Source organism: Natrix helvetica (assembly GCF_964273705.1).
Source record: "Natrix helvetica genome assembly, chromosome: 2".
Taxonomy (NCBI): Eukaryota; Metazoa; Chordata; class Lepidosauria; order Squamata; family Natricidae; genus Natrix; species Natrix helvetica.
This window is the reverse complement of record NC_138552.1, coordinates 139840350-139853754: the sequence shown is the minus strand read 5'-3', so window position 1 is coordinate 139853754 and position 13405 is coordinate 139840350. Positions and strand designations below refer to the sequence as shown.

The 13405-nt window shown below is 37.8% G+C and overlaps 1 protein-coding gene across 1 annotated transcript; it reads right to left on the bottom strand.

Moving 5' to 3' along the window:
* Positions 1–1489: 1489 nt before the first annotated feature.
* On the bottom strand, positions 1490–9267 carry SF3B6 (splicing factor 3b subunit 6). Its single transcript, XM_081941937.1, has 4 exons — positions 9074–9267; positions 7096–7214; positions 6144–6282; positions 1490–2494 (listed from the first exon to the last, which is right to left on the bottom strand). The coding sequence occupies exons 1-4, from the start codon at positions 9101–9103 to the stop codon at positions 2405–2407; spliced, it is 378 nt and encodes a 125-aa protein (XP_081798063.1). The 5' UTR covers positions 9104–9267; the 3' UTR covers positions 1490–2404.
* Positions 9268–13405: the final 4138 nt, after the last annotated feature.

Genomic DNA, 13405 nt, shown 5'->3' with positions numbered 1-13405 from the left:
AATATGACATCCTGAAAAAAGAATAGTCCTTTTTGCTTCCGAAATCTTCTCCATAAAGTGGTTCTTACCTCTTGAATAGAAGTTGGGATGTATTCATTATATTGAGACATAAAATAGTTTGGTTTAGCTTTGAATGTGAAGGAGGGAAGTGGCCGCAAAATTGTGTAATATATGTCTGGTGACTGATTTCTCATGGTACTTCTTAGTACAACTAATATATTTTAACTAGTAGAAATGGAAGAGGGGAAGAGTCCATCGCAGTTGTGAACATAAAAATCTAACTATATTCAAAATGGGTCATTGCTCAGTCTTGATACCCGGAAGCTCTAATTCATCACCACCCAGTTTGAGTATTCAAACATAGCCACTCCCTAAGTATGAGGAGTAGAAACCACTTTCAACTTTTAATCTTAGACTTATTTCTCAAGCTTAGTTTCCTAGAATTTATACCAACACAAATCTCTGCATATGCTGTCAAAATTAGACATAAGCTGAGAATCTGGACTCTTTTTAAGACAAACCAAATATCAAAATTCACACGTTTTAACTCCATAGACCAGGGCTGTCAAACTCCTGGCCCACGGGCCTCATGCCTGGTTTAGTGAAGGGGGAAAAGTCTCAAAATATCATGTGACGACGCCATGAATTTGACACCCCTGCCATAGACCGTTGTATTGTATATTGTATTATATCCATTATATAGATTCAAGGGAACTGTATTTTTTCCATTATATATTAAAGGAAGACAAAGATACACTATTTTTAGACATAATTTTATGTTTTTTTAAAGTGTTGCTACAAAAGCAAGTGAGAAATGTACTGCTTTTATACTATGTTAACATTTTCATATCTTTTAGCTAATCTATTTGTGCAGTGATACTAAGCTGCAACTATCTTGAGTAATCTTATACAGTTAGACCTCCAGACATTTGCTTCCCATTTCGTTCTAATTATTTCACCTCACCCAGAAAACTAAACCAGAAATAGGATCCTTAAAGCAGACTAATAAAAGGTCAAGTCTCTGGTCTGGTTTCAGAAGTTGTAAGAATTTTGGATCCAGCATATCTACAACCAGCGCATGGTATGGAGCAAGATGTATGTTGTAAGGTACAACCACTATTTAGATATTTCAATCATATCTGAATTTCCAAACTTCTCAGTGATATCAAAATGCTGGAAGGGGACTACTCACCACAGCCAACTTGCCACAGGACAATTCAAGAGAGGGACAAGTAGAATGGGTCAGCTTACCCAGCCTTGTGGGCTTCCTAACTTCAAACCTAAAGCTTTTCAGTTTCGACTTTGAAAAAATCTAAGTGAAAACACAGCACGCAGCTACAAAAGTCTTTTTAGAGTGTAAGTAAAGTAGGCCTGGGTATTTGTTCAAAGAGCACTACCTTAAGAACAACAAAAACCAAAAATGCACAAAAACTGGGTATGTAGCAAATCATAACACCTGAAACAAATGTAGACTCATTTAGTCAGAAAATCACATAACTGTTCTCTTAAAGACCCAATAAGCTCACTTTATTTTTAAAAAAAAAATCTAAAAAATAAAGACATTATACAAGAGTTAACCAAATATTTAACCCTTACTGTATCTGATTGCAAGTGTTATCCCTCACTTGTAAAACAAAAGCAATACAATAGCAAAACTGAACATTTCTATACATTTTAGCAAAGAAAATTTGGATTGCATATGTCCGCATAACCTCAAACTCCTTTTGTTTTTTGAAGCAGTTAATGTGATCAAGATGATTTTTTTTTCAAATGCTGTCAGACTCTTGGTCCAGCACATTGCAATAGAAGAGACACAGAAGTGGATCTCTACAGGTAAGCAATGGAACTCTTAAACACACAACAGTTCTAAGCCACTTGGGAAGTGACAACCTTAAACTGACATTATTGTGTAATAGTACATACAAGATAAACTTCATTTCTTCACTTCTCTTCCTACAGCCCTGAAAAATGTTTACAAAGTACATCAGTTTTTTTTCAACATATTATGCAAAGACAAATTATGGGCTATACTTTAGGAAGTCAAGTACCAAAATATATTTTAAAATATGTATGTTTCGCCTTTACAAATTAAATATGAGACTGAACCCTCAGAATATTTTACACATTCAACTGACTGTAATGGGTAAAAAAGTGGAATGGCTAATTGTGGAAAAATGTTATTCCAATGCCTTAGCTAATTTCAATATTCAAGCGCCAATCATTATCATATAGCAGTGAGTAATCCTTCCAAAGGTGAGAATAATTAAGATGGTTATGTAATCAAACGAGGAACTAAAATTATCCATGCTTCGTATACCAGGTGTCCATATTTAGGGGTGACATTTGGCCCAGAAATACTGATGTTTTTTAAAAATCCAAAATAACCAGTTCTTTAGGAAAAGTTTTATTTTGGTGGATCTGTGTTTATTCCATATTTCTCCTTCAGAAGCTTGAGCTGTTCTTCTTTCTTCTTTGTATCCATTTTTTGGAATGCCTGTCACAGGACAAAGATAAATATTGAAAGCAACATATTATGAATGCAAATAACATTTAAGCCAATTTCACTTTGGGACTAGATAATCTTGTGCAATTCAGGTTACCTACCATCAAAAATGGTTTGTGATTTAACTACAAAATTGGAAACAAGCAAAATTAAGGGTAAGATATGGCATTCTACAATAACATGCTGGCCTTAAGTTATCTTGCCCCTCTCCCATTATGTCAGTACTGCTATACAGGAGAGAGATACCTCATGAGTCCTCCTGTATGCCTATTCCTAGGTTTGTGAAATGCTTGTGATACATGGAAGTTTGAGACCACCCATGCACCACAAACCATTAAGCTAGATAGAATAAATAAGCTGGTAGGTGTTTTCTTTAAGGTTTTTAATTTTTATAAACATCTCTGGAGGGCTATATCCAAAACTGCTGGTAGACTAAACATGACTGTTAAACTTTGGAAAACATTAAAAGAAAAAAAAATCTACACTAAGATTCAGATTTACTCCTCTACACAAAGGGAGTTGCCCTGCAATCTTTATTCTTTTAAGAGTGACTTGTACATTATGCTCATCTCCAGTTCTTTAAATATTTTTTTAAATTTTTGAATAAACACAGACAAAACACACACACACACAAAACCATCTTCCATTACAAATTGTAGAAAGTGTGTCAATTGGTTACAAAAACCTCCGCGCATCCCTTCCACAGTCATCAACTACAATTAATATCAAATCATATATTTTAAATCAAATATATTTATATATATTACTATCATCATACCTCAACCTTCATTTGACTATAATTGTTTTTACGTCCTTTTATATATAATATTCCAGATTTAAAGCAAAACCACATAATGGCATTCCATTAGCTCTTCCCAATATCATCTAGTAACATTACATCTTTATAACATGTTCTAAATAAAAATTGGTTATATTTAATAACAGAGTTTCTAAACCTCCTTTCATAGTCACCATTTGCAATTTATATCAAATTTCCTCTTATCAAACCAATACATATATATGCATTATTATCATTATCAATCATTTATTTAACTATATGCATTATCACTTCATTTTATACATAATGCTCTAAATTTAACTAAATTTGACTTAATTGTTTATTATAAGCTTTCATTACATCAACCTGTATCTTTCCAGTAATAGTGCAGTCTTATGTCTCTCGCCATTTGTGGCATTAGTATTCTGGTTATTTCCTTAGTAAGTTTTGTATGGACTTCTCTTCGCAACTTATTGCTTGTTGCATATCTTGTATAAGCTCAAAACTCTCCATCTGCTTCTTTGATCAGCTTATCTTTGGTTATCACTAGTGCTTGTCAATAGTGACAAGATTTCTCTCCTTAGTTCCATCAATTCTTCTCTCTTTTCTTCTTCTATACTTTGAAATCTGAGGTAGAGCTCCAGTCCACCTATCTCTCCTTTCCATATTACACTCTTTCCATTTCCAACCACACTCAGTTCAGTCAGTATCAACAATTTTCTTGTCTCTTTGTTTAGTTTTTCCTTCAATTTTTAGAACTCTGACCTCCACTTTCTTCATTTGATGAACATCCTCAATTTTTCCATCAAATTTTTCTGTTCTACGATCTATGCTCTCCAATCTCTTCTCAATTTTCTCTGTTACTTCTAATAATTTTTGAATTTCAAACATAATCTTTTGCAATGTTAAAGTTTCTTTTTCATGTTGCGCCATTCTTCCAACTTGTAAACATTGCCACTCTGGCATTCAAAACTTTTAATTAAATTTAAAGCAAGTTCATTTATAATCTTTCAAGACAAGGCTTTGTTTTCACTCCACTCCAGCTGCCAATAAAGCTCCTGAAGAGCGCCTGTATAAACAACCCATGCTCTTCTCACTATCACTCTCTGTAAACAAGCTGAAGAACCTTGAAATGCAAAGTCAAATGATCAAAGAGAAAAAAGAAAAGACAATATTTCCAAGCCTTCCAAGCCTCCAAGTGGCAGTGTTACTTCCTTTCCCTCTGTTATTACAGCTCTCTTTGTATTCTTTTTATATCTTCTTTATATTCCGGGCTTAAAGAAAACAAAATTCTTAAATGGAGCAAAAAAAAACCCATCCAACCCAGCCTTATAAAAATAAGAAAAATGATTTTAATCCATAGGTATATATAAAAAAAGAATATAAAAAGTAGAAGAAAAACTAATCCGTTCAATTTAAAGAATAGGAAACATTTGCAAAAGTTCCATCCGTAATAGCATTTTTTAAAAAAAAGGATAACACTATCTAATGTAGCTTAATTTCGCTGCTTACTCTCTTCTGTTTTCAAGTTTAATTTAGCTTTGATTTTTTGGGGGGTTGTCTCTTTTATAATAAGATTTCCTCACCAGATGGACACACTTTCTCTTTCCATTTTCCTCCCGTTCCAGAGCTGTCCCAACTTCAGCAGCTTCAATGGCTGTGCTTCTGTCGCTGGCAAAAAGAGATTCTCCTGGATCAATCATGGACTTTGCGATGTCCCTGAGATCAGCAGGATGTACTCTCCCCTGCCACCGTCTCTTTGGGACGGTTTAGGTCCAAAAGGACCGTCCAGCGGCAAAAGTATCGACTGCGAGCTCCAAGATTGCACGTCGTGTTGTTGCGACGTCAGCTCCTCCTCCGTCCAGTTCTCTTTTAGTATAATGCAATCACACAGAGTTTCTCTAGATTTTTTTTGTCTTGGAAATATGTCAATAGTTAATTATATCAGAAGCAAGCAATATTAAAACCCTAGACTGGGAAATTAAAATGGTGTAGTCAACTATCATAAACAGTAGAAAGGATTCTGAAAAGCAAGAGCTATTTTGTATTCTTAGTTACTGAAAAGTAAATCCTGTATGCAAAGGACTGTCTAGTCAGCAAACAAAAATGCTTTCATCCTTTAAGTACTAGTCTAATAATTATAGCAAATGAATGATCTAGTGAAAGGAGGAGAAAGTATTTGTTCCTTTTCTCTATGTAGTATAAAACTAAGCTAAGTTTCTAGAGTAGGACATCCTTCTCTACCTGACATAGAAATCTCCAATTATCAGCCTCCGCACTCAGCAAGTCAGCAACTTCTATGGTCATGTTTTATAAAAATATCCTTAATAGTCACCAAAATATCAAGAAATAACTTTTCAGATTTATTGAGACTATTATTCTATGCTACAAGCACTCTGCAAAGTTTAGCAACGAAGTATCAAAGCTGAAAGAAATATGAAACTGAGAAGGCTAATGACTACATTTATTTATTCTCAATGCTACTTCCAAGGGGGAAAACTCATATCCAGGATTTATAATCCATAATTAAAATAATCAAAATACAGTAAGTCAGGAAAGCAATAATGCATATATATTGTATATGAACCTTTATACAGCAGGTTGATTTTTCATTTTTTTAAAGAGATGGTTTTCTTTTGAAAAACTTATGTGTGGAGTCATTTTTCTTTATATGTCGCAGAATATATGAAAATGTACAAAACTCTATCTCACTTCTCTAACCAAATCCTTCAGTTTGTTACAGCTAAAATCTCCCTGGTTAGAATATTTGAAAAGGAAATTAAGTGTCCCCATAATATTCTCATCAAAAGGGAAAAAAGATAGCCGAATTAAAGAATTGATATGCTTTAAGAAGATACTTGCCCTGTTTGCATTGTAGTACAAAACGACAAGGTATCTGTTGCACACATTGAATCCTGACAGATGATCACAAGCATTTTTGGCATCAAAGATATCTTCATAGACTACATAGGCTGTTCCCCTTGTCTCCGGAGTATTTCCTCTGTAGGATAACAAGTTTAATGTCAGCAAACCAGTATTTTGAATCTTTGAGATGACATTTGTCACTAATACAATTTTTCCTGACACTTCAGCTGATTTTTAAAATCAGTTAACAACGCTATATATGAATTTACATGAGTATAAGACAGGAATAGGCAGGCACTAGGCTTCCTACAACATCCTATCTGCAAACCCCAGATTCTCCCCCCTCCCCAAATTAACAGAGCTAACATTTTCAGAACTTTTTATACTGACCTAGAGGTATTAAGCGATGAAATAAACAGCTTAATATTTGGGATCCCTCTGACCTACTAAACCACTCCCTTAACAGGGGGAAAATCCTAGATTGAGGCCGTTTATAAAAGGAATTTTCCACTGTGGTCACATCACAATTTTATTAGCCGTGTCTCTGTAGCCCTAGGCAAGACACAAACTAAAACCTAATCCAAAACTCAGCAAATTGCTCATCCCTGATTTAAATTCATTTTATTATGCATTATTCATTTATATGCTACACAATGAATCACAGATACATAATTTCCATCCTATTTTGTCAGATTGGCTGTAATGTAATGTGTTTGCTTTTGCGTAGGGTGATAGAGATTAGTTACAGAGCTGGGGAAAGTGTCTAACATATCAAAGGAGTTCTAAGTAGCTAAACCAGGTTAGGAGGTTTATTGCACTCTGACACTATTGTAGAAACCATTTTATGAAACTGCAATAATGATTTGTTTGCCAACTAAAAAAACTGTTTTGTATAACTACATCAAGTCTAATTCAAAGTTCAGTTTATTCAAATGTACAACAGACTTACACTCTGATTTGTCGAATAGGTCCATATTTTCCAAAAATGTCATACATTTCTTCAGCTGTGATTTTATATGGTAAATTTCTGATATACAAAATTCGGTTGACTTCAGGTGGTAGACGGATCTATATATAACAAGCATAACTTTTAGCAACATAAACATACATATAAACATTTTTTTCACTATACTTTCAGAGTTCCCAAAATCTGTCTTTTAGAAGATAGAAACAGGCAACTTTCATAAGCTATTACAGATGTAAAAGCTTTGCTGTTCTTTCCCCTCCTGTTTAATATATGCATAAAGCATTTGATGAGATCTTTTGCAGGTTTGGGGTTCAGTATTACAAATAGGTGATGATGTCCAATTATGGCTCTTAACCCTAAACATGAGATGATATACCTGTATTTTTCAGACTATAAGACGCACCGGTGTATAGATGCATCAGATTTCGAAGAGGTAAGTAAGAAAAAAAAAGTTTTTGCCTTCCCCACCCCCCACAAGCACTCTGCAGGCTTCAGCAGGGCTGGGAGAAGGAAAAGGCGCCCCAGTTTTTCACCAAAACGGGAGCATTTTTTCCTTCCCCCAGCCCCGCCGAAGCCTGCAGAGTGCTTCTGGGGGGTTGGGGAAGGCAAAAACACCCTGTTTTCCACCAAACTGGAGGCATTTTCCCTTCTCCCAGCCCTAATGAAACCTGCAGAGTGCTTCGGGGGGAGCGAGGGAAGGCAAAAACACCCCCATTTTGGTGAAAAACGGCCTGTTTTTCGCCCATTTTTCACAATAAATGGCTGTATTCAGTGTATAAGACGCACCAACATTTCCATGCTCTTTTAGGGGGGGGAAGGTGCATCTTATACTCTGAAAAATACGGTAACCCAGAGACTCAAGAGTTGAGCAGCATCTACATTGAATTAAATAAACTGCTGGAATAACTAGAGGGGGCTCCACTCTATTTTGTGATAGTAAATAAGATGATGGTGTGGCAATGGAACTGCCCCCAAATTTTACCTCAAGACACATAATATATTCCAATACAAGTTAGTTCTTTATATTCTTCTACCCACAATAACCGGTTCTAGGTGTCAATAACTGAACTGCAACTGTGGCTGCCAACCATGTGTTACATTGAACTCAGGGTGCTTATTAACACAGTATTACATTCACCTGAGTCTAGTTGATGGCAAGCTGTACAACCAAAGCTGAAGAGACCCACAGGTTTCTCTATTCCCACCCTATCCAAAAAAACACTTCTTCTTGTGCCATATCCGTCATGGGACATTGGCGATCATGTTGGCAATCCTGTTTTTGTCAACAGCCGCATGAAAAAGTGCTGCTGAGTTTTGTCCAAATCAGTCCCTTAGGTTTTGAAGCCATGATGCTCTTCTTCTGCCTGGACCTCGTTTGCCTTCAGTTTTTCCCTGGAGGATTAAGTGAAGTATACCATATTTTTCTGGGTGTTGCATCACATGTCCAAAATATTCTAACTTTCGCTTTTTAATGGCTTTGATGATTTCTCTTGGCTTTCCCAGGCAGCTTATCACCTCATTTCTTATTTTGTTAAAAACACGCCTAACTTTAATTGGGTGTTTATGATGTTACTGGTTGCTGCCTTATGTAGCAATCCTGGGGGACCAGACTTCAGTTCTCATAGTCAACACCGGCCATAAGGGCAGAAGAGTTATAGGTGCCAACGCCCAATCTACTTATGGGACGCAGGTCAGACATTCGGGACATTCAGCCCACAACCCCTCCAAAGAAGCTCTCGAGAAGGCCGGGACTACAATTCCCATCACACATAAGAGAGTTGTGGATGACGGGGATATTAGCCCAGATGGGAGGGTACGAAATCGGGAAAGCTGCCGGCTTCCCCGATCACTTTCACGTTTTTATTTCTTTTCCCAAATAACAAAAGGCAAACAGGGGCAGCAAGTTAAGGGAGAAAAAAAAGGGGGGGGGGCTTCAAAATGGTCGCCCTGCCCGACTCACATTCGCGCGTTTCGCCGCTTGCATCGCCATGGCAACGGTCCTCGGATACTTCGGGTTCACCCACCCCCCAAAAAAAAGGAGACCTCGGTAGACGCCGAAACCGCCGAACGCAGAGAAAGTACGCCGAAGCCCCTGCGTTGCGCTACGCCTCACCCGGAAGAAGATCAGACTTCCGGCCGTCGCACTTTCTTCCTCCGCCCACCTCAAATGGCTACATAGGCGTCCACGCTACCACGATTTCCGGTTCCGATTAACCACCTACTACAATGTGAGAGTGGGAGGGGTTTCCTGCGATGTACCTATATTCTTAAACTGGGATACACGGAGAATTTTTTTTTGTAGATGACTTGGAAAGAATCATGCTTTTTCCGCCACCAGCATTAATTCCCCAATTTGAAGCAGAATTTGGGAGTGGGTCCATTATTTACCTGGCTTTGTGATAGGTAAAAAAAAGAAGTATACAGTGTACGATCCGTTGCTGCTCAAAAAAGGAAGAGTCGTTTCTTCGCTTACCTGAATCAAATGTACCAGAGAACAATGAAACGAACGGTTTCAAAGAAGGGCTACATGGATGATCAGCAGATTAGAAATTAAGTCCTTTGAACAAATGTATGTGAAAGCACTTTAAATAATCTGAAAAGTTGTCTCGAAGAAGAAAATCAAGGTCCATTGTTCCAGAGTGCAGGGCCAAGAATGATGGGTTTATTTTGTGGAAAAGCAGATTCTGAATGATATTGGGAGTGGCTTCTTTTTTAAATTGTTACTTGTTCTTTTGTTGCTTTTATAATAATGACAGAGAAACGGGGGGGACACACCCACAAAGATACATGCATTGTCAAATGCACAGATTCTTGCATTGTCAAAGAAAAGGGAAAAACATTTCTTAAAAGGGGGGAAAATGCAACAAAAGAAAAGGTATAATGTATCATTTTAACGGTAAATAATTACAATTCTATATACAATCCAAGTGTGTGTAATACATTTATATAATTATATTTTATTAACATATTGCATTTTGTATAAATACAGTCCCATATTTCATTATATTTGTCCATGCGAAGTCTAGGTCTACAGGTAATCTGCTCATAGGTGGTAAATACAATCATGTCTTCAATCAATTGAATGAAAGGAGCCATACATCTTTCCAATACTGCAATATCAGTTTTTTGACTATAGTAAAGGCATAGATAATCCATTTACTTTGTTCAGTTATCAATTTCAATGTACTAGGTATGTAGTTCAAAAAATACCTGAAAAGGTTTCTTTTTGTGCATAATTATATTTATATAATCCAATATTTTCTCCCAAAACTTGGTAAGTAAAGAGACATCACAAAATCCAGAGTTCTAAAGAAAAATAATTTGCATATTAAATATGATCTTTACCTGCTTTTAATATAACTAGTATAAGCCTGGTTAAATGCTGGTGATAAAATTCCCTGATCAAACATCTCTTCATATATTTGACAAATTATTTTTCCCAAATGTTCTATAAATTTTTTATACTACTCAATAGGAAACATATTTAGTTCTGATGTTTTCACAGATATTAGAAGAGGCTTCTTAACAGTAATATCAGTTCTATGTGTATGTGTATCATCTATGCACATGTATCACGTATATGATAAATTTCAAAGTTGGTCCCTCCAAATCCTTGCTTTTGATAGCAGCATACAACAATAAGGGGGGAAATTGCAGTCATGTGATTTCTTTCTTGAAGTGGCACTAGTTAGGAGCTGAAGTCCTATAATTTAGCCATGAGATGGCAGCAACAGAATTGTCCTTAGGGTGTTTTCAAAAAGCAACCAGCCTTTCTTGGTTTTTTTTTCTCTTGAAAATGCTTCATCCAAGAAGCTTCTTCAGTTCAGAATTGAAGCTTTTGTTACACTTTTGTATATGGGATACCTCTTAATCTAAACCAGTGATGGCGAACCTTTTTTGGCTCGCGTGCCACAAATGGGGGGAGCGCACGGGGGTCGAGTGCAGGCATGCTGCACCCATAATGCAACGTGAGACCCCCCAGTGCGCATGCGCGCAAAACGTGCGACCCCCCCATTTTTACATTTTTTTTGCCCTCCACATGCTCCAGGGGCTTTATAGGAGCCTGGGGAGGGTGAAAAGAGCCTCCCCTGACCCCCCCGGAGGCCCTCCGGAGGCTTCAGGGACTGTCCAGAGGCTTCCCTGAAGCCTTCGGAGTGCTTAAAACCACCCTCCGAGCAACCCGGAAGTGACTTCCAGGTTGCTCGGAGGGTCGTTTTAAGCACTTCGAAGGCATCAGGGAAGCCTCGGATGGTCCCCGAAGCCTTCGGAATGCTTAAAACCACCCTCCGAGCAACCCGGAAGTCACTTCCAGTTTGCTCGGAGGGTGGTTTTAAGCACTCCGAAGGCTTCAGGGACGGTCCCTGAAACCTCCGGGTGGGGAGGCTCTTTTCGCCCTCCCCAGGCTCCTAATAAAGCGTCTGGAGCCTGGGGAAGGCGAAAAATAGCTTTTAAAAAGGTGAACTAAGCTGGCCAGCACGCGCATGCGCGCTGGTTAGCTGACAGGGCAGCGCCTCGAGTGCCCTGACAAATGGCTCCATGTGCCACTTGTGGCACGCGTGCCATAGGTTCGCCATCACGGATCTAAACTAATCATCATGCAGGGATGCCTACTTTGGGCTGATCTGCTTAGCCATCCTCCAACATCTAAAATAGCTACTGTAGATATATTCATTTATTTTTACTGCTCTGTAAAATTCATGGCTGAAGATGAAAATAAAATGTTTCATATAAATAACCTCCATATGGTCTGAAGAAATGTTCTTTTAGATCTTACAGCCCATCATTTTTATGATCCAAAGACATTGTACATTATGGCTCTAAAGCACAGTGATAACAATACCTCAATTTTAATAGGTTTTTTTTTTTGGTGGTCCATGCATTGTAAAACCTGGTTGACCAATGATCTGCTTTCAGTTAATCCAATTCCCAGAACTCTCTATCCACTTACTTTTCCTGGCAAGAAAAATGGCAGCAAAGAACTATTAAGATAAACCTTTACTATTTTTTCTTCCTTCATTCCCTAAAAGCAGCCATGGCCCATGTAAAACAATAGAGAGCAACCTGGATGTCAGTGCTTTTCAAACTCGACAATTTAAAAAATGTGTGGACCAGCTTTCAAAATGCCTCATGGTGCCTTGAGCCACCACTGTATTCTCAGTGGATAACTTTGGGAAAGTCACTTTTGCTCATACTACCCTATCTCTATCATAACATTGTTGGTCTAAAGATAAAAAGAGGAAGACCGTCCACCTGGGCCACCTTGAACTCATAGACCAAAGGTAGGATAAAAATGCAAAAATAGGCAAAATCTAGGACAGTTTTCCTTGCAGGTAAAAAATGATTTTTAAAATGTTCAATTTCTTTTGATTTCAGCTGTTTCTTTTTCCAGCTAACACAAATCCCAATAAAGCCGCCTATTACGATAGACTGACTTGGCATAATTCTGTGATCATATTACAAAAAGAGAAGAGTGAGCAAAAGAGTGACCTGCAGGCCTATCTGATGTTAGAAAGTTTCAAAGCTGAAGAGGAAAGGTCTGCAGAATCAACTGCAGCAGTGATGCACACTTACACATACACAATGTTTAAGTTTTAAAGTTTATACACAACACTTTTAAGTACAGTTAGTCCTCAACCTATTATCACAATTGAGCCCAAAATGTATGTTGCTAAAGGAGAGCAACATTAAGTTGTTAAGTAAGTTTTGCTCCATTTTACGTCTTTACTTGCCACAATTGTTAAGTGAATCACTGAGATACTTTTTTTAATACTTTATTTACAGTCACAGACCAAAACACGACCACTACAAGAAACACAGCAGCCAGTCACCAAAAGCCCAACTAAGGGAGGTTACAGCTCTCTCCTCTAATGGTCACAGCTCTCAAGAAAAACCCGGAAACCTGAGAGGTGATGTACGAGGAAACATCCCCAAGGCTTGGGAATGGTTAGGGTATAAAAATAGGAAGCAAATCACGAACAAATCACAGCCATCAGGTCCAGAAGGGACGATTTCAGGAAGAGACAGTAACCTAGATCTGTCCGCGCTATACATAGGGCAAAATAGAAGGACATGCTCCGTTGTCTCAACCTTGGCTCTGTCACAAGGGCACAGCCGCTCATTAATTGGGAGCCTCTTGAAACGACCATCCAGAAGTGCTGAGGGCAAGACATTGAAGCGAGCTAGGGAAAAAGCTCTTCTATACTTGGGAATGGTTAGGGTATAAAAATAGGAAGCCATCCTCAATCCATAGTTATTAACTTGGTTGAGAGTCAGGGGGGAGCAAGTTTTATTG